Source organism: Xiphophorus couchianus, chromosome 18 (genome assembly GCF_001444195.1).
Source record: "Xiphophorus couchianus chromosome 18, X_couchianus-1.0, whole genome shotgun sequence".
Classification (NCBI taxonomy): Eukaryota; Metazoa; Chordata; class Actinopteri; order Cyprinodontiformes; family Poeciliidae; genus Xiphophorus; species Xiphophorus couchianus.
The window spans coordinates 20,702,513-20,725,146 of record NC_040245.1 but is presented as its reverse complement, the minus strand read 5'-3'; the positions used below and the strand labels follow the sequence as shown (position 1 = coordinate 20,725,146).

Here is a 22,634-nt window from a genome sequence, read left to right as displayed (position 1 = left end):
TCTTTCTTCTGTCTTTAGTTTCTTCATTTTTCATTCTTGAGTTTTGTCTGGTGTTGCCCCAACATGACAGCTCTATCCATGCATAAGAGGAACAGTTAAGCAACTCTATGATTTATTTGCCCCTTCTTTATGTTGCCAAGTACCTAAAGAAACATTGAAATAGCATAAAATGTCAAAACGGGCCAAAAAAAATGAAATGAGGTGTATTTACGTGTGAAGTAGAAGTGTAAAAATTCATGCAGTTAAACAGGCCCGATCTATTAGTATAATCAGGATAATGCGTTCTCCTCAGAAGTCCAGCTGCACATGTTTTGTTATGGAAATCTTCCCAATGTAATCGATTGCTTTTATCCCAAAATGGATCTTCCCTCGCTGAAGGTGTGAGTCCCGAGGTTGCATAACCTCATCAGATCCGCTCGGTTTGATCTGCTCATTGCTGTCTTTGTATTAATGGATGCACCATTTGTTCACTGGTGCTCGCACTCATGAATACACATGCAGCACGGTGTCCTCACATGACAGCAAAGAAAGAAAAACACACAGAAAAGGGTGCATAATCACGTGTGCAACATGCAACGTGAAACGTCGTCAGATAGTGGAAGTGGGTTAGCATTGTTGTGCTTTGGAAAGTTTCTTATAATCTCTGGTGATCTCACTTATTGAACGTTGGTCACACGGTCTGTCCTGTCATGTTCCACCTTTCCCCCTGGTGTGGCAGGAGAGCTGGGTAGGGGTGTAATTAGACTCTGGGGGAAATGCATCACTTCAGAGTACAAAGAGGATGTGTGTTTGTGGGTCTGCAGGTGTGTGGAGAGAAGGTGTTCTCTGAGTTGACAGGAGCTGATCTACGCTCCCCAGTTCCAATTATTCACCTCCTGCCGCCTGTCTGAGCCCCACTGATGATGTCCTTGTTAACACCAGTCGGTCAATCTGAAATTCCCTGCAGAAAGACTGTTTTATTTTAAAATCTTTACTTTTTTGAAACATGTTTATAACTTTATTCAAATCATGGTAAAAGGAGTGGAGCAAAATTATTTAACTGACAATATATTTTCCTTTTTTTTTTTTTTTTTTTACTTTGTAATCCATAATATAATAGCATATTTTGTTTCCCCAAAATGACTTCTCCCATGGTGATGGAGCCTTACTTGCAGCATAAAGGTATTTTGAATTTTCTCAATTTTTTTTATCATCAGAAATATTAGAATATTAAAAATATTTGAATTTTCTTCACAATACAAAAGCAAATAATTCCTTTTTTTTTGTCTGTCAACTAATCAAAAGCTGTATGACAGACAAACTGATTTGAATGGACACAGACTTTGATTTGATAGCTACAGCTATCTCTTGTCTTAACAACACTGTTATACCATTTTGATGTTATTTAACTTGCTGATTTTTTATTTTTATTTTATTTTTTTTATTATTCCCAAAAACCAATTGACATTTCAACTCAACGGAACAGGTTTCACTATTACCAAACTGAAACTTGTTTGGTAATACTCCCATGCTGGCGGGGGTTGATGTTTTTCTTTTCAAATGCACTTTTCATAAAACTTGATCAAGCTTGAGGTATTTTCCAATGAAGAACTGGCTAAGGCTAAATCATTTGCAAACATAGTTGAACATCTTTAGCGTTGTCTGAAACCATTCAGGTAAACCCCTCTTACTCTTTCAGACCTGATGATTGTCTCTTTATTCTCCATGGTGACAGTCCCATGGCAACAAGTGCTACTTATATTCACTGCTTTCACATGTCCGGCGTCACCAGCCTCATCACTCACAGCCTCCTTCTCCTCTTTACTGTATGTCAGTGGGCATGCGGTTGTTTGTGTCTAAACGCGCTGTCATGTGAGATGCGAGTAAGCCGGTTCTTCTGCACCTGGGACTTTGTTTCCAGTCTCCACGGGGGAGAAAGAGGATCGCTGACACCGTGAGTTCAATACATGCACTGATTTCTTTCAGCGTTGTATCTATTACTTTTGTTTTATCGATTTATTACATCCATTGATTCATTGAAAGTTCTCGAGTTGTTACAAATACGATTTAAGTGTTAAGTTGTTGACATGGTGTTTGTTGTTATTGCTTGATTTTTTATTTTTTTTTGTCAGATTTGTATTTATTGCTTGAATTGCTGTGCAAAGCATACCAAAACATCAACCTATTTCCAGCAGATCCTAAGAAGCAGAACAGAGATTTTGACTCTTCGGGGTTGTTAATTGGGTGTCCAAAGCGAAACCTCTTCAAGTGTTTAGCAGAGGAGATAAAAAGCACCATGGGGTCCAGTTCCTCATCTTTCCCCCCCAGAAACATTTACCTGGATGTTGAAGGGAAGGTGCAGAAGGTGAGACTAACTGTGCATGTTCAAGTGAAGAGTTTGAAATATTGAACTTGATGAATGCTATATATTAAATGGATCCACAAATATGCACAGACTGGATTATGTATGAATGAAATCGTCAGGGAGCATAGAATAAAAACACATAAAAGAGCATTAAAGGTTAGTGTCACCATCAGGAACAGCATCATTTCACTACTGAAAATACGAACACTTTGTTACTCAAACCTTTGTACTTCACAAGCTTATTTATGGATTTATTATTTTGTTATGCCTGCAAAAAGACAATGAGCACCAGAGGGAGAGGCAAAAAGTTGGAACAGCGAATGTAATAACAAGAACAAATGCAAACAAAATCAATAAGAATAAATATCTATAAACAACAAAAAAGATATTTTTGAAAATATGTCTATTAAATAGTTTTTCATGTATGTTTGAAATGTCATTATATATTTTTTAACCTGTTACGTGTCAGAGGATCTTTTTTTATTATTTAATAGCACTAGCTAACATAAGCAACATAACGTTGACACAAACAGAATAAAAATTAAACAACAGAGTTCTTGATTTATTTTCCAAATATTGCTATTAGCTCAGTTATTTCAAATTAAATGAGTTAATTCTCAATAACATGGAAAGGTAGTTTACAGCAAAATAAACATAAAAACAAACTATGATAAACCAATCATAACTTAAGAGAGAAAAAAAAACCACAGAAAAAAACAGAAAAAAAGACAGAAGTTCAACAAGAATTTATCATCGATCACACCGTATCCAGGTAAAAGATCTAACATGAGTCGTTGTTCTGACCACCTGTGTTGCCTCGTCGTTTCCTACCGCAGCACGGATAAATGGCTAAGTCGGTGTAAGATGTTTACAAAACGAAAACTATAGCAGGCTGTGTTAATGTTAAATATTATCATTTCTGATCACTCATTTCTTTATCTGACGAGACTGAAGTGGAAGCTTAGAAGTTAGGCTTAGCATAGCACTGGAACAATTTACACGACATAAACACAAAAACATCACTTCCTTCATCAGAATATCCTACCCGTTTAAAATGAAAAGCTATCGCAGATGTTTGCACTAATCCTTTTATGAGAACTCTATATTCAAGAAAGAATTTGATGTAAATTGCACATTTTGTGATTCATATCCTTAAACTGTTGTCCACCTGTTTTGCCGCTGTCCCTTTGTTGATGCTTTTTGGCAGAATCAGTGTGACTTCATCCACAACAACATAGAAGCACAATCTACGCTGTTATGGGAAGATGTCTTACTTGGCCTCACTAAAAGCAGTTCAGAGTTTCTCATAAATCATTTATTGTCATTAGCTAAATATCATATTAATTATTCCAGGTAGAGAAAGCCATGCCTTGCTGCATTTTACAATGAAGTTAAGTTTTATATCCCGACTATGAAAGACTCTGACAAAAAATAGCTATTAAAACAATTGAAATCTGTCCTGCTTTGAATGTACAGTTGGGAACCGAAGCCCCTTAGCTTTTTCTTGAATACTGTTTATCTGTATTTATCTGTATTAGTTTTTCTGGAGGCATAACAAATGTTTCACTCTGTCGTTATACAGTGTATCTGCGAATGAAGTTTTAAAAAAAACATCCTCCCCACCTCCCCCCGCCCACGCAACAGACTTCTTGTGACTTTGATTTGAAGCAGTGATGTCACTCATCCTGTCTGTGACATCACTGGTCACTGTCTCTGTATTCCCAGATTCCACAGAAAAATTCATTTGCGGTTTTAGGTTTGACACAGAGAGATAAGTATCATGGCAGAGAAGGAATTTTTTTCGGCAGAAATAAAGGACACTGAAACAGGAGGAAACGGTTTCCTGTTGGCAGGAATAGAGATTTTTGAGAGCAGCTGCATGAGGTATCAGCGTGAAAACGAGCAGCTTAAAGACATGGTGGCAACGTTGATGAGAAAAATCGAGCGTCTCCAACGTAGTCAGAACACCGACGATGTGAGAAGCTATCAAACAGTCAACGAGATGCTTCGAAGTCGCAAAGAACAGTATAAACAACAAATCAGACGTCTCCGTTCAGATTTAGACAAAGCCAGGAATACCTTACAAAGATTACAAACTGACTACGAGGCCATAGTGAGAACCAATGTGCTCCTGGAACGGACACACAAAACTATGAAAGAAAACGTACAGGATTTGCTGAGAGAGAAGACAGAAAAGATTGAATGGCTGGAAAGGGAAAATGATGAACTAAACAAAGAGATAGTTGTTTTGAAAGTGAAGATGGACAGAGCTAAATCCAGGATGGCAAAAGAATCAGAGGATGAGACGCTGTTGCTGGAAGAAACGCCAACGACCACAATATTTCAGAGAATCGGGCACGCCTTCCTGGACCTGTACGAGTCGGCAACGACACGAAACTGGTTGCCGTCATGGCTCTTTTAATTTCTAAAGCCTTCTGTGTCCCGTTCCAGGAGCACATTAGTTCTCACCGTGGCCTGATTCAATTAGTATGATTGCTTCATTATTGTCATTCAAGCATGTTTCTGTCAGAAACATAACATTGATGTTAAGCACAGTGATGAAATCATTAATTAATAGAGCTTCAGCACAGAGAAATCTGGTATTTAAAAAAGCTAGTTTAAGTGCCTTTGAGGCCAAAAGTTCTTCAGTCTGAGGTTCCTTTAGGCAGGGGAACAGTCTGAGGTTTGAATTAGGACAGTTGTATTTTATATTTCTGGTTTTTGTAAATTTTCTTGTAGTTATCCGGACGGGTAATGTCCTGTTTTGCAGTGCCGGGGGGGCCAGACACATTCTGGAGGAAGACATGTGTAAAGATCAAATCTGGACCCCGGCCTCAGACCTCAGAAACGCAGAGTGGTGGATCCTCTGGGAAGTCAGAGGCAGGTGCCTTAAATCATAAGTTACCTGTTCAAAAGCAATTACAGTATCCCGGGGGATTTAAGAACCATAACGAGGATCTAAAATTAGACACTGAAGGATGTCCGTGAGCCTTGAAGGGGCTGCCAACAACACACACGTGTCCTCCTGCATCCTTAAGACTCCAGAAAACATTTTTTTTAAAACATAGTGCTATAAATGTTAATTGTTTTTGACATAAATCTTGAATAATGTTTAAATAAATCCAATTCAGCCTTCTATAAGCAGCTACAACATACGGTTTCTGGCTCAGGTTTGACATATTATAGTTCAAAATAGTAACAAGCAGAAGCGCTCCTCATCTAGTGATGTAAAGGGTTTTTTAAGTGGAGGTCTGGCTATGACACATGTCTCCACAGGAGCTTCAAGCCCATGATCTGAACAGCGATGTGTTTTTGTTTTTCTGCCTTACAGCTGGGGCTAATGCCCCTGCTCCCATGAAAACTACAGTTTTCTGGATCTTTGCTGTAAATCATTGTTCATTCCTTCAATTTCACAGCCTGCAAGTGCTGACTTACTCTTGTAAACTAGACTGATTTGTTTGCATGTGACATCTTTAAGGGCTCCAGGAAATCTCACACTCCCGCTGTTGTTTTCTGTCAAAGTGTTCCCACACAGCAATATTGCCTTTAGCTTATTCCAAAACTCATTTCACTTTCTTAGATTTTTTTTAGATATTAAAAAAACCACAATAAATTGAATGACCTCGATGTTTATGAATTTGTGTAACATAAAATTTTTTATACAAATCATTTGTCATACACTCTCTGCTGTCTGACCTTGGATCTGACTTTGTTGAATTACAACATTTCAGGTAGTTTTCAGTCGGCACTGTAGTCCGTGTGACATCAAGGAACTTCTGTGTTCCTCATCCAACCTTCCCAGGTTTGTTGTTTGGTTTGGTTTCACATTCCAAAATAAGGAAATACCAAGTAAATATACAAACATATATATAAACTTTATCCCACTGTGGGACAATTTAGATAATATTCTGTTCTATTCTGTAGCAAAATGTTGACGTTCTGTACAGATGAAAACTGAGGATTAATGACAAATGTGAGCTTTGTTGCTTTCTCTCAAGTTAATGTTACCTTTTTGTCTTTTTTTCGTATGTGCAAATGTTTGCACACCCTTTTTCAAATTGTTTTATGTTACAACCATAAACTAGAGGGGCTGAATAAAAAAAAAATGCCCACCAAACTATTCAGATTGGTGGTGGTAAGAAATACGAAACTGAAGTTTGTGGTTTTAATATGGCAAAATGTAAAACAAAAGGGGTGATTAACATTTTTGTGAGGCATTGCATGCAATACTCACATATAATACTCACATTTTTCTTCAAATCTCATTGTCTTTCAACAGGAACGCTGCCATTAAGGTTGTAAATCCAGAAGGTGCCATGGTCTCTATTGATGCCACAATGCCCACCAACTCTCCAAAGTAACTTACCAGACATACTGTAGAAATATTACAGCTTTGTTTAAATTTCCTCACATTCCATTTTCTTAAAAAGGGAGGTATTATGTAAAATCAGCTTTTTGACTCCCACAGTCAGTTCATCCAGACTAGCGGCAGCAACAATTAGCAAACATCTGGTGGAACTACAAGTCTGCAGCGCTTTTCGTGTGAACTGCTTCTCTGTCCAACGCTCCTCATAGTTGTAGATGGGATAATGAACTAACGTTGTTGTGACGATGTGGAGGTGGAGTGTTGGAAAGAGCAGGAGCTTCTTAAAGAGACAAAGGTCCAATTTCAAGGTGTCAAGTTATGAAGTCAAAACTCTTTTCAGTCATATTTATACATCCAGCATTTTTATGACAACTGAAGGTAAAATAGTTACGTGATTGTGCTATAAGACAGGACAATGTTCCTAGTAAATACATAATACCACCCTTTTAAGATGTGGTTGCATCCTTTGATGGATTCAACAGCTCTTTAGGAGAACTAAACGAACTTCAAAGTGACAGATGATATGAAAAGGGAGAGAGAAATCTAACTAAGGTGTTCACATCTGATTTCTTAACAGTTTTCTATACAAAGTTGTCCCGCTATCTACTGATCAGCCAGGAGGTAAAGAATTTAAGAAAATTGTATGGGAAATTATTGTACTGGTGTTCAGTGGCTCATCAGATTTTTATCCATGCCACAGACAGGGAGGACATGTTTCAGAGCGTGCTGTCTCAGGTGGCAGAGCAGTTCACCAGGTAACACCTTCATCTTTTGCTGTGTCTGAAGCTTTCCCATCGCCATTTTGCAAAACGTTCTTGAAACCGCGACAGCCCTCAGAGGTAAACTGAATCACTTGTAAACAGAGCTGATTTCTTATTTGTTCTTAACTGTCTGAGACAGAGCCTTCCGCATCAGTGAGCTGAAGTCTGAGGTCACCAACAGGTTGGCAGCGTTGGAAAAGAGAGTGGAAAGTGAGTGATCAACAAAAAAGAGAAGCATCTACAAAACTCTAATAGGGAACTCAAATTTATCATTCGTCCTGTTTCAGTGGAGGGTTTGAAAGTAGTCGAAATCGAAAAATGTAAAAACGATCTGAAGAAACTTCGAGATGAGATGACTTCAAGAGGCGGAAGTAGGTGAGACTTCAAACATGGCATCACACAGAGTACATTAAAACAACAACAATGAAGATTGATTTACTTTGTCTACTTCTGACCTTAGGGTAAGCTGTTCATGCAAATTCAATTTCTCAGAAGAGGGGAAGAAGGTCACACCTAGAAGAGATGTCCCCACTTACCCAAAGGTATTTTCTCCACAATGCAGCCTTTGAAGTTCACAAAAGGTGTGTGTGGATTTTCTGACTGTGTTCGTTTATCTGCCACATTCAGTACACACTTTCTCAAGAGACCATTGAGGCACTGAAGAAGCCAACGTTTGATGTTTGGCACTGGGAACATAATGAGGTTTGGTGATTTCCATCATTACAGTTTAATGTTATCCCTCTCACCTCCAAGAAAGAAGGCTGTTATTTTTTTTCTTTCTCTATTTGTGGTGACAGATGTTGAGTTGTCTGGAGTTTATGTACCATGACTTGGGATTGGTGAAGGAATTTAACATGAACCCCATCACACTCAAACGCTGGCTGGTAAATAAAGCAGATGCACGTTAAGCTACGCTTAACGTGCATCTGCTATTAAATTAATCGCTATTAAATTAAACGCTATTAAATTAATCTGTGTTTCTGTTAGAAACACAGATTAATTTAATATCCTGTAATACCAAAACAGTGAGTGTTCTTTATTTTTTAGCTGGCAATACAGGAAAACTATCGCAACAATCCTTTCCACAACTTTCGTCACTGCTTCTGTGTTAGTCAGATGATGTACGGCATGATTCACCTTTGCAACCTGCAGGTATGGTAGATATTTGTTCTGGGCCTTTCAAAATTATTCATACATCTTGAACTTTAACAAAGTATGATGCATGCAAAATTGAAGCTTGTTTTATTGTGGCAAAACATATAAAAAATTAAAGAGGCATGAAGCACTGAATACTTCTCAATCTTATTTACTAAAGCCAGATGTAAGATTATTTAATTAAAAACAGTATTTCCAGTGAATTTCCAGGCAACAGGCTTGTTTCATCATCCGTTATCCTGCAGGGGAAGCTGACCCTCACAGATCTGGGAATTTTAATGACAACAGCGGTGTGTCATGACTTGGACCACCCTGGCTACAACAACACGTAAGACTCAGTCCTATGTCTGTAGTACTGTTGACATATGCAGCACTGGAGAAGCCCACTGACCCTCGTTATGTTTTGATATACTCTGCACAACATTGTTGTTGATGAGCTGTGAAACTAGTTCAGCCTGGAGAGAATTCAGGTATGAAAACATTCCCACTGAGCAAATCATGTTGATACGTTTGTCTGAGTTTCATGTAGGTGAGAACCTTGTCAGAAAAACTTCATGAGAACTTACTATCCAACCATCTCAGATCCATTCTACTATGTCATCCATTTATCAGATACCAAATCAACGCTCGCACAGAGCTGGCAGTGCGCTACAACGACATCTCCCCGCTGGAGAACCATCATTGTGCTGTGGCCTTTCAGATCCTTTCGCTTCCTGAGTGCAACATCTTTGCAAATGTTGATCCAGAGGCATTTAAAAAGATTCGACAGGTGAGATGTTGGTCATGTTGAGTTTGTCTTGAATCTTTTGCACTGCTGTCACATCTATGTATCGTTCTGATTCTGATTTCACAAGGAATCAGCAAAGATGTTCGTACTTATTTCTGTCCAGACTCATGAAAAAAGAAACTTATCTTAACTCTTATAGACTTTTGTGGCATGATGATGGGTTCTCTGACAAACCCAGTATTTGGCAACAAAAAAGTTAGCCAAAATAAATCTATAAGGATACATGCTGCATGCTTGTGTTTACTCCATCTGGGCATCCTCTCCCATCATTGAAGTCAACTCACCACCGAAGTGATCAGTGGACAGCTTTGCCCCTTTCTTCACCCAAGTGTCCGAGACATGAAGCCGCAGATCAGATGAGACGACAACAAAGTCTATCAACGAAGTGCAGCCAAGGATGTCCTGGTGCCTAGAGCACATTTGGACACCCTTATGCTTGAACATGGAGTCCATCATGGACAATCCATGATGAGCACATTAGCACACTTTGGTACAGCATGTATTGTGTTGTGCCAAGGTAAAATGAGTTAAATATAGAGTACATACCAATTCTGTAAAGTTTGTATGCCTTTTCTTTCACTTCAGACTTATGCTCTACTTCAGGTTGGTCCCAATTCAATCAAGCCTGTGGTTGTAAAGTGACAAAATTTGAAAACATTTAAGAGCTATGATTACTTTTGAATGCCAGTGTATGTTGATTTCAAATCTAAATAATAATAAAAAAGATTTCGACTTTCCTTTCATGTTTTCAGGCTATTATCACCCTTATTCTGGCCACTGACATGGCCAGGCATGGTGAGATTCTTGAAGGCTTCAAGCAGAAACTGGACAACTTTGATTTTAGCAACGAGGACCACGTAATGTGTGTATGTAAACATTTTCACCAACAAAATTCCCATCTGTTAATGTTACTCTACTGCTACCCCTATGGATCGGGCCTTTTGTATTGCAATGTATTGCATGTATTACATTGCAATGGGCCAAAGTCACAAACAAGGCATTTCTGATGAATGAGAAATTTAAACGAGAAATACAAGCAAAACAGATTATTTTCACAGCTGCACTTGTTTTAGTCCTCAGCTCTTGGACATGTTGAATTTGAGTTTGAACAGGCTTATGTTTATTATTTTAGTTGCAGAAGGTGTTGATCAAGTGCTGCGATATTTCTAACGAAGTGAGGCCAACTGAGGTTGCTGAGCCGTGGGTGGACTGTTTACTGGAGGAATACTTCATGCAGGTGAATTTCCTTTGACCAGAATGATCTAATCTTAACATGACAATATACTAATGCAGTGACCTCTTTGGTTTTAAGAGTGACAGGGAGAAGTCTGAGGGTCTTCCAGTAGCTCCCTTCATGGACAGAGACAAAGTTACCAAACCCACAGCTCAGATTGGATTCATCAAGTTTGTCCTCATTCCCATGTTTGAGACAGTCATGAAGGTAGTGGACAAATGTGAATTGCTAATACAGCACTCTCTTTTTAAAAATAAAAAAAATTGTTGTTTACTCTACATGTGTATTTTGACCAGCTATTCCCTCAGATTGAAGAAATCATGGTTCAGCCTTTGAGAGACTCTCGAGACCATTATGAGGAGCTGAAGCAGCTTGAAGACTCAATGACAGAGGTAGGATTTGTCTTTTTTTTTTTTTTGCTTTACACCCCTTATTTAGTTCAGTTTGGCTACATAGAGAAAGCAATGTGAGAGACACTCTGTGATACTGTTGTCAGTCACAATGAACACCAAATTATTGACATTTTTCTAAAACGGTCAGGACACTGACTGCTTTTTCCTGAGATGCATTTGTTCTAGATTTCACCCAGTCCAGCAACATTCAAAAATTTGTGGATACGCATTAAACAGTAGGGATGATTTTTACATGGGATATAAAAAAAACTCATAAACATCCAACTCTCCCTGTCCTCCAGCCAGGCAATACTTAATACAAACCCAAGCAATGAAACTAATCTTTTTCCCCCATTCTTTGCCAGAAAACAAATAAGAACATTTTTCCCCCTAAATGGTTGCTTTAAAGTCCCAGTGTGAAACATTCAGAGACATCTATTTGCAGAAACACATGACATCCCAAACTACGCTTTTATATGTTTCACACATGGGCGTAGGTTTGGGTATGGACGGTCGTGACATGTCATGACCAATATTCAAGGGATATAAAATAGTCCCGACCAATTTTTGCCATATAAATAAAAAAAAAAGAACATATGTATTTTTTAACAAAAACAAAATAAATAAACAAAAATCTACATTGATTAGTTTAATGTTTCAATATACTACGCAGTGGTAGCATTCATTTTAAATGCTGGTGAGTTGGCGAGTAAGTTGTAAGGTCCACCCAAAACGTAGACCAAACCTACGCCCTTGGTTTCACAAGTTTTGAAGCAGTCAGAATCATTGTGTTTATGTTGTTCGAGGGCATCCAAGTTATAGTCTCGATTAGGGGTTGAACGACTACATATTTTTTAAGGTCGACTACATCATGATAATAGTCGAGTCGATGTCGACTAGTCGCGGTGACGTCATAGTGACGTAGGCGCAAAAACCCTTCACAACTACTTGGAGGCTTTATTAGCTATTTTCACGGCAAATATTGACCCCCCCCCCCTCCACACACACACACACACACACACACTCCCCTTCTCCTGCTTTTACTAAGTCTATTATGGAGATTCTTCGTGAGCAGCGGGGAAAAGTTTGTTGCACAAAGTCGGGTCTGACTTTTTTTTTCTAAACACCGGCTGATGCTGATGATCTCTGGATAGTTACTATAGAAGTCAAATTATCACACTGACTACATGGGGCTTTTGGAACATCACAAGCCAAACTTGTTATGAACGGATCCCGTTTGGTTACAGCTGAATTCAACGAAACCACCTGCTTCTCCTCCGCCCGATGCGCGGCAGGAAGCTCTGCTGACTCAGCAGATTGAACGATTTAAGATATTTTCTAGTCAACGTCAACATGATAAAAGTCGAGTCGATGTCGAGTTGACTAGTCGTTGTGACGTCATAGCAACGCAAGACGCAAAGCTTTGGAGTAACGTACAGGCTTTATTACCCGTTTTCACGGAAAAGCTAGTTCGAGCTAGGTTCGAAAAACTGTAGCAAATCTCTAAATCCTTCTCTGTGGACAGCAGCTAGTGGTCTCATGTCTTTGACAATGAAATTCACAAGCAAATTTGTGATTTGCTGCCGCCGGTGTCCTGTCACAGCTGGGCGTTTCATGAATGAAGTTACTGACAACTGACTGGATCGAGCCGGTTGTTCAGGAGCTAGCATTAGCATTAGCGGATGCCTTTTCAAATGACTGTGCATCGCGGTCGTACTTTTGTTGTACTTCAGCACAGCTTTGCAGATTTTGCACGTTACGGTAGTTAAACCAGAAGAGTCATCTTTAGTGAAATATTTCCACACTGTTGACGAATTTCTACCTGTTTGACAAGATGCGGGCTTGTCCTCGATCTGTCTTGAAGACGCCATTTTGTAGCCAGTGTTCTGTCAGATCAGCTGTCAGAGTGTCATACACTCTGACAGCTGATCTGATGACACTTCTAAGCACGAGGTGTCATTCTTAGCACGAACTCACGGCTATATATATGTCAGACAAGTATACACTGCCATTACCAACTACAGGCTTTTATTTAATTAGCAGCTGTCATTACCACAGATCTTTATTTAATCAGCAACATAACAACATAATTTATTAGTTAGATCGTCGTGACAAAGACACTCGCGAGCCGGCTAAGTGACATCCTTAGCGGGAAGGGGGCGATTTTAGACGGCTCGTGTTTTGTAGTGGACTGCAGCTGCAACTCCATCTCCTTTTAAAAACACTGTAAAACCACAAATATGCATCCATCTACATATCATTTAAACTAATGTATTAAGTTATTTTTTTTGTGTCTTGTGACGTATACTGTGCTGTCAGATCAGCACAGGCTGTCACCACCAGCAATCACATGACTGCGACTAGTCGACATGAAATGTAAAAACTCGTGAGACGTCCTAGAGTCCACTAGTCGACTAGTCGACTAATTGGTTCAACCCCTAGTCTCGATGCTACAGTAACACAAGAATAAATGAACAAAAACTGTTACTGTTTACATCCAATAAAACAATAAAATGTCTCTCTTACTCTTGTGAAATCTGCCATTGCTCAACTAGTCTAAACACACACAGAACATTGACAACACAAGGTCAAGGTCGTGTTGAAGATAAGAGTTTACGAGCATTTTTAAGATTTTTAAATTATACATGATTACAAAGTTCATTAGCATTAAACACACATAATTACTTTACAACTTGAATTATAATTCCTAGTTCTGACAATAAAGCATGCCCACTTGTTATGGTGTATAAAAGGAAGATTGCATAGTGCCAACATAATAAAAAAAAAACACCATAAGCATTTTCCTACTTTTCCCTGATGGCATACAAAACGCTGTGAAAAACTTTGAGTCTTCACACACACCAGCAGAAATCAAAGCTTGCATGTGCTGACAGATTAGATCAGTGCATGAGGATTTGATTGGGAAACTATAATGTAAAGAGTCTGTTTTCCTCTGTAACAAGATGAAGTCACTCAAATATTCACACACACAAACACAGGCTCAAACACAGGCTCTCGTCACATGCAAACATAAAGGTCTCTTTTGTTCAATGAGGCAGAGAAGAAGAAAAAATTGAAAATATGTCAGTAGGCTTTGAGACAAATTATGGTCCGTAGCAAGTGGGTAAAATAAAATCAAATGAATTCTTAGTTCTGTTTTGTGTGTATTAGTGAGTGCAGTGAGCGCTCTGAAAACATTTATAATCAGGAATGTGCTGCACTTTCCCCATGTTTGATTTGTCATTTCAGCTTTAAGAGATCAATTTGCTCCCATAATCCCATATAATTGAGTTTCCTGGCAAATCTAAATCTTTCACTTTGAAAGCAAGCATACAATTTTTCAGAGCGCTTACATGAAAGACAGAAATAAGAAATGTTTGAGTTCAGATGCAATATAAAAAACTTTAAATTTAATCTTGTCACTGGTGAAAACAAACTGGTGAAAATGTTACGTATTTAATCTTCTCTTTTTTTTCCCCTGTAGTCATGATTTTTTCTGTTGAGCTGAAATCATAACTTCTTTGACGTATTTGAACTTTGATGTATTTTATAAATGTACTCTTCACTAACAACCTGGCTCTGAAACTTTGTTTTTTGCAGAAGTATTTAAAGAACCATTTATGTATTTTGTTTGGATGTTATGTGACGGACCAACACAAAGTACAACATGTCAGCTTGTTTCTAATGGGTTTGTTCACAGATTCGCCTCATCAAATTTGACTAAGACCTAGTCATTTTGGAAAGAATTAGGTGTTGTTTTTTTTATCTCCTGTTGTGCAAACCTGGTAGAAAAATATCCCCCAAAACCTGCAGCCATAACCTCAGGCAAACATGGCAACAAAGTCTTGAATCAGGGAGGACGCCACACTTTTCAAGTTTTTTTTTTTTTTTTTAAACATTTTGAACACAAAGTCAAATTTTCTCTTGTACTTCCAAATAACTTTGGAGGTACAAAGCTGAACTCTGTGGTTGTAATATTACGAAATGCAAAAATAAAACAGGAACTTTTGCAAGGCCTTGAATCAAGGTTTTTCAATACTGAACCATCTTGCACTATCTGAACTGGGCAGTGCGTGTCTACTTATCTAAAACCCAGTCTTAACATAAACTTTTGTCCTTGAGGTAAAATAATTCCTGTCTGCCTAAATTCTTTTTTTTTTTATTTCTTATTGCAGGAGTCGTCTTTCATGAGCCGATTGAAGAAAGACTTGAAAAGTGAGTGAGGCCCCGGTGAAGACATCCAGTGCTGCATACTGAAGATGACAGCTGAAGCAGGGGACTAAGATAAAAGCGACACAGCTCTGCAGCATGCTGAACTAAATATAGGCAATGCATCTCTTGAACTTTGACTTTGATTTTTACAGCAGATGATGAAGGAAGGTGCTGACCTCCCGTGGATATTTATGCCGTGAAAGCACTAGCCTCTATGAATTGCTTTTTATTTTGGCAAAAGAGTCTAAGGGGATCGCTTTCTCCAAACAGAACGTAATTTATTTTAATTTATCATGTGCTTTCACAATATATAGAACAAGTTTTCTAGTTTACCAAAGTTTTAGCTGTTTAAATAAATAAATGAAATGGACCAGAGTGGCACATTTTAAATGAAAATCTAGCAATAAAGTTTCACTTGGTGTTACTGGTATTATTAATGTTTGTCCCAAGAATTATACAATGTCATACTTTCATCTTTTAATTAATTGTCCTTTTGCATTTACTTTTTAGTGAAATACAGTGCATGAAGTGTGTTATAAACAAGTCGCCAAGCCCTGTATATGTCTGTTCAATATAATGTATATAGGAGGTATAAGAAAACATTCCAACTATTTAGGAGCTCCTGTTGCACCAGATGTTACACAGTAAAGAGCTACAACAGCAGAACACTAAATATTCATCTACTTAAATTTTTATTCTAATTTAGTCATTTCTGCTGCTGTTTGAGTTAAGACCACAACTGCATTTATTTTATTGATTGTTAAAACAATTAGACTTAAGTTTTTATAACTGTCACAAATATGTAATTATGGTGAAGGGCTCAGTTTTACCATAACTACAGAATTTTGCTTAAAACCTAGAACTGTACAGTGTTGGGTTGGTCCTGTAGAGAACAACACTCTGCTCTAAAATGTAATTCAGTTAAACTCAATCCAACTCTGTATACTATCCTAGTTCATAACAGACATAATCTCAAGTTTAATCCAGTTAATTTCAACATTACTATAAAGTTATGTCAAATGCAAATTTGATCCAGTTTTAATGCAGTGCAGTCAGTCAGCTGCTTTTACAAAAAATGAGAAACCAGCCAATCGCATCCAATCTTTACTCCGATTTGCACTTTCATCCTGAGAAAACACAGGGTGACTGTGGAGCCAAACTAAACTCTCCTTTAATAGGAAAAAAAACTCAATAGCAGCAATTTGCCTTATCCAGTTTAAAACTAAACAGGCAGGAAAATACATGGAACAAAAGTATGGGACCTGAAGCTACAATTAAAACAAAAATAGTCTCAACTGTTAATGGAGAACAAACTGGAAAAATCAAACTGAAAAGTGAAAATTGGTCCTAAGCTAAGACAACCCAAACTTAGCTAAAACATAGTTTGAGCCTCAGTCTTAAAAACAGACAGGGTGTCTGGCTCACAGATAAAGCTTGGGAGTTGGCTCCACCAGAGAGCAGCCTGATAACTTTGAGACCTGCCTCCCATTTTAGAAGCTACAGGAACCACAAATAAAAACTGCAGTCTAGGAGTGAAGGGCTGTGCTGGAAATAAAAGGAACTATGAAGTCGTTGAGATAAGATTGAGCCAGACTATTTATGGCTTTACATCTAAAACTAAGTTTAATTTTTAGATATCATCATGAGAATTTTCTTCGGATCATTTGAAGTCTTTCAAGGTCATTTTTTAGACCTCATTATGATAAAGAGTTACAATAGCCCAGCTACGGATTGACAAATACCCTGGTTTGATGTTCTGTATCACTTTCTGCTCCTACTTTTGGCTATTTTCTGCAACTAAAGGTGGAAGACGAAGGTCGGTGTCCTGAAACTTTTAGATTTGTCCCTGGCACCACACACCAGAATTAAATGGCTCATTTACATTATGCAGTCAAGTTCTCCACAGTCTAGCGAATGACCTCAGTATTTGACTCAGGTGTGCTGAAGCAGACCAGATTTTCTGTCTTTTGACAGAAAAACACGACCTATGCTTTGATGTCCCACATCTTTCCCTCTGTGAACACATTCTCAGTCTACAACAGAATACAACAACTTCAAAATAGTCATATACACAACTCATGTGCTCTCGGTGATTTAAAAGTTCAGGCAAAGCATAATAAGTTATAGGAACAAAGTTAGTGGCTGGTTTTTATATCTGTGATTGCTGCCTCGTGTAGCGAGTAGGAAACCTTCCACATGTTCCCACCCCACCATCATTACCTGATGTGTTTCATTCATCTGTTCTACGGCAAACGCCTGATACACCTCCTATGTGTCAAACTTATGCCTACTTTTTCCCAAGAGACTACACCCAAAGGTGTACTTATGGAAACCCACTCCACAATCCACACCCACTTTTCCTGCCACAGTTTCCCTGCGGGCCACATGGATGGTGGCGGTTTTCCTAAAGGTACTTCACGCTGTTTTTATAGATGCCTTTTTATGCAGCATGTTGTAAATTACTCTGCTATTACTTTACCTTTAGGCAACATCTGACATCCACTAAATGCCACCTGTGTAGTTCTGATGAAATTATATGACTACACACCGGCAAACAGCGCGGATCAACAATGTTTGTACTCTACTTTAGGTGGAAGGTTTGCCTGAATTTTTTTAATTTATGTAGCATGACTAAACTACATTTGCAGCCCATCAATGTGCAATCTATTTTGATTAATGTGTTCATTTGCCTGTCAGTTTGAGTGTTATTCCGACTTACGCTGCTAAAGAGATAATCTTGAGGCAACAACAGAGAAAACAGTAGACCACATGCTTCAGTGGCTGTTCAGATAAAAGAGGAGAAAAAGCTTGTTTTGGACTTCAATAAAGGTAATTAGCCACCACCTTCACCACATTGCATGACAGAGTGTTGAGATTTATCATGCAAGGAATGCTGTAATGTAATCAAATGATGTTTTATCTCATCACATTACTGCCCTGTCTATTGCAATGCTACCTATAAATAAAATGAGTCATATATAATTAATGCCTAAGGTATGCTTAATTAAAAATAGATGATGGAACATGTTCATTTTAGAGATTTTTTTGTGAGATACAAGCAGCTTTCAATCTCTTTTTTACAACAGTGAGTTGGGCCTGTCTCTAACTTGTTGACTGGTGTTTTTTTATGAAATCAACACTAATTAAATCTCCTCATATTTAAACCTCTGTAGCTGTTTTGCAGGGAGGGTGTCACATCACAGCACACTGCCACAATACTTCAGCTGCTCTGTTTGTGGATATAAGGGAAATACATTAATTATATCTGAAATAGTTTAACATTTAATGAGTGTTTATGTATCTATATCCATCCGTGTTAATACATGTTGGTTTAATTTCATCCTGTTATTTTCTGATATCGCTGGTTATTTATCTCCACCTATTTTTTTCTTATATTTCCTCATGCTGAGCTAAGAGGCTGCTTTAAATGTGCTTTTTTCCCCCCTTTTTTGCAATTAAACCAAAGACCTTCAGTGTTCTGAGCAGAAATGTCACATACCTCCCACAACTTTCATGGAGCTATAAATCTGCACTGGTGGTCTCACAAATCCTGATCTCAGAGCCAGGAGAGAGTTTGAAAAAGAAACAGGGTAATTTGATCACGCTTAATCCTTTTTATCTGGTTTCATCCACACTTTATCAGATTAAAGAGCATGTGAGAAACGCGCAGTCAGGAATGCTGATTGAAACTGATAAAATGTTTGTTGCTTGAAAAGAAAAAGGGAAAACCCACTTTGTGTGACAGCACAGGTAATTTCTTGTAAATGATAATACAGTGATTGACATGTTGTGACTTTTGATCATTTGTAACGCAGACAAGATAAAATTTCCAACAAATGATACCAAGCAGGGTATCTCGTAATTTGAATGCCATTGTTGTATCCAAATTTTCAAACGCACTCTTTGTTACTGTATTTATACGACACTTTAGGCTCCAAAGATTCAGTCATCCAAAATGTTCTCTGGTTACAGGACAAAGGCAAGACTGGCCTGTTTTCATCTGACCAAACAAATCACACAAACAAAGGCGAGCGAGCAGGAGGGATGGCTAAATTATCCAGGAACTGACACCCACACTCCTAAGAATGCTAAGCTCCTTGTTTGACCATTAAACTGTGAGGACACAAGCTGGATTTACTGATGACAGCTACATCCCTGCTAATAATGGCAAAATGTCAAAGGTCACAAGGGAGAGTAAAGGATAAACAGTGTTTCTACATTTTTGCACTAGCACTTTGAGACCCGGTGGAGGAGAGAGAGCAAAATATCTTGGAGTGTGGAGTGCTATGTAAAAACATTTTCACCCTCGGGTGAAACTTCAGTAAATTTAGTTGATTTTTTTTATGATAGAAGAGTTCAAATGTGTTCAGAAATGTGAAGTGGGGGCGTGCTGTGGTGGCGCAGGGGGTTAGCACGCCCCACATTTGGAGGTCTTAGTCCTCGACGTGGACGTCGCGGGCTCGACTTCCGGTCCCGGTGACCTTTGCTGCATGGCCTCGCCCTCTTTCCTGTCTGCCTACTGTCACAAAAAATATGAGCCACTAGTGCCGCAAAAACTCTTTGGAGAAAAAAAAAAGAAAAGAAAAAAAAAGTGAAGTGGTTGGGTAACTTTACATGGTTTTCAAAAAAAATTTATTAAAAATCTGAAAAGTGTGGCATGTATTTGCTTTCACCTCCCTTAGTGGAATCAAACGTTACCAAACGTTTTCAGATCTCGCCTACTTAAATCAACTTATTTACCTGTATGTAATCTAATATAAGGCCTCAGAGGTGTTGTTACAATAATGAAGAAGCGACTTCATAAAGACGGAAGAACATAGCAGTTGCTGAGAATTGCAAAGCAGGCTAAGGTTTTCATCACGAGTTTTCAATGAAAGTCATCTGTAAACGTAATAAGCTTGCTGACACTCCAACTGGCCTTTTAAGAAAGAGTGGGAAAAAAGTCAATAAAACTAAACCACCACATGCACAGTTTGCCTCTGTTGACACAAATAACATATGAAAGAAGGTGAAAACAAAAGCTTGCTTTCACAGATGATCTCCATCCAGTCTGATTGAGCTTAAACTGTTTTGCAAAGCAGAAAAAAGTACAATTTTGATCTCAGTAATAAGCATTTCAGGCTATAGATGTGTAAAGATGGTGGAGACATAGCCAAAAAAAACTGACGTCTATAACTACAATCAAAACTGCTTCTACAAAGCATCGATTTAGACAACTGAATATCAATGCACTTTTTAGGAGTTTTGTTGTTGTTTAAAGAAATGAAGTATATCTTCTAGATTCTTGGCTGAATTGATACACATGAACACAAAGGTTGTGCTACGTAGCATTTAGTGGTGTGTGTTCTTATCAGCATGAGGTGGAAGATTTGTAAAGAAGAGTGTGGGCTACAACAGCATTAATAACTTTGGTTCTAATTTGAAAATTGTAAATATGGTGAATTTATGGCATAAAACAGTGAGGCGCTGCCTAATGATGGAACATTTGAACAAACGCTCATACCAGATTGTTAAATTATAATTTATATCTCAGCCAATACACATGCCCGGTGTGAAAGAAAACCATAGCAATAAGGCAAAAAACCAAACAACCTTGGGAAAACCACAGGGAGGCTCCAACAGTTTCTGGGATTCCCAAAGGGACTGCATGACATTATGAGTTTTTTTCTCTGACTGTGCTTGTGTTCCAGACAGGAATGTTAAAATGATGCAACAACCAGCTGGGTGTTGGCAAAACCACCAGCAGCCATGCTGTAATTAATTTGTTGCACATAATCTCGTGAAACCCTCCACTCCACTCTGGGAGACTTATACTCGCATTATTACGGGGATTTTTGCAACAGTTTTAAAAATAAAACCTATAAAATAAATAATTTTAGGAGTATTTGCACCAAGTATCCCAAAACAAAAGATTATTTAGAATTTTACTTTTTTAGCTGTTGAATAATGTTTGTATAGGCAGCATACAGTCTGCCTATACAAAAGCATAGTTTTCAACTTTAAGATTCTCCCAGGGAAGCCATTTTTGCCCATTCACTTTGTTACTGTTGTTTGATCTGCAGTGCTTTACTTGTTCTATATTCTTTTATGGCCTTTTATATTAGTTGTTGGTGCACTCTTTGAGTAAACTTCCCTGACCATTCCTGGGAAGGTTCATTCTTGTTCCACTTTTTCTTAATTCGTGGACAATTGCTGTTACTGGAATCAGAAGAACTAGAAATAGTTTTATGACCACTTTCACATCTACATACACATCTACGCTTTGTTTCTTATCTTTTCTTGGTGATGTGGGACAAAATGTGTTTCTTTTTGCAAACATCATTTTGTCAGACAGGTTTGATTTATTGCATAAATAGGCAGACAAGAGAAAGTAAGTGTTATGTTGCGACTGAAAATTTATCATAGGAGCTTGCTAAGAAACAAGAAGACAAGAGAAACTGAGCATCAGACCAGAACAACCACAGCAGCCGTGCCGTGACTCAACAGCAATTACACTGGCTTCTTATCTGTATGAATAAGAGGCCTGTTACGCCAGCAGAGCTGGCTTAAAGACAGATGGACGTATGGAGAACAGTTATATAAAAAAAAAGGCCAATTCCAAAAAGTGCTTTGATGTCCTCCCTCAATAATCTCAATAATCTCGTGACACTGTGGAACGGTTCTAAACTTCATGCATCTTCCATTATGAGAAGGGTTAGAAGAGATTTTACCAGCTGAGGGACTAAAGTCCTTTGGCGTGAAGGTTCTTTTTACTTCAAATCTGTTCTTCTAATAACAGATAAGAGTTAACTTACCATTCAAGGAATGTATGTGTAGTGATCTACATGAGGCAGGAAATTGCAACAAGAAAATAGTTGCTTCTCTACAATTGCCCATATCTGTAGTTGTCACAATCCCAAGAGCTTAATTAGAAGGCTGTTGAACTCAAGTTGACTTCTAATTAAGCATTTAGGATCATTACGTCCTTAACGACTGAGAAACTGTAGAGTTGTAGAGTTACAGCCATAATTACAAAGTTTAAAATAAATAAAAATCCTGGTTTGACTGAAGTTTATCTTCCTCACTGTTTTCCTCAACAAAAACAGTGAGGAAGATGGTATGTGTCATAATTTGCAGTAGCTGTAGGTTTGGATCCAGAAGCAGAGAGGTGAGGCAGCAACTTAGTTTGATGATTTAATGAATATAAGAGCAAGTGCAAAGTCCAGGTAGCACAGGTGAGCATTGTAACAAGAACTCAAACACTGGTAAAACAACAAACTGTCTTCTTCTTCTTCTTTTCCTTTTTTATGGCGGTTGGCAAACAACTTTTAGATGTGCATTACCGCCATCTACTGGAATGGAGTGTGGATCGGGACGCTAACTATATACACCCCCCTCAAAACA

At 38.2% G+C, this 22,634-nt stretch overlaps 1 protein-coding gene across 2 annotated transcripts; it reads left to right on the top strand.

Annotated features, from left to right (window-relative positions):
• The first annotated feature begins 1,772 nt into the window (after window positions 1-1,772).
• On the top strand, window positions 1,773-15,675 carry pde9ac (phosphodiesterase 9ac). 2 transcript variants are annotated; one of them, XM_028044568.1, is made up of 19 exons: window positions 1,773-1,933; window positions 2,175-2,344; window positions 6,076-6,146; window positions 6,624-6,701; window positions 7,288-7,331; window positions 7,411-7,465; window positions 7,611-7,681; window positions 7,759-7,846; window positions 7,932-8,013; window positions 8,099-8,173; window positions 8,269-8,355; window positions 8,519-8,623; window positions 8,872-8,954; window positions 9,239-9,395; window positions 10,166-10,279; window positions 10,546-10,650; window positions 10,726-10,854; window positions 10,944-11,039; window positions 15,215-15,675. In XM_028044568.1, the coding sequence occupies exons 2-19, from the start codon at window positions 2,276-2,278 to the stop codon at window positions 15,260-15,262; spliced, it is 1,557 nt and encodes a 518-aa protein (XP_027900369.1). In that variant the 5' UTR covers window positions 1,773-1,933; window positions 2,175-2,275; the 3' UTR covers window positions 15,263-15,675. The 2 variants fall into 2 exon arrangements, with proteins under 2 accessions (XP_027900369.1, XP_027900370.1); XM_028044569.1 differs by lacking the exon at window positions 1,773-1,933 and having other exon boundaries at window positions 2,087-2,344.
• Window positions 15,676-22,634: the final 6,959 nt, after the last annotated feature.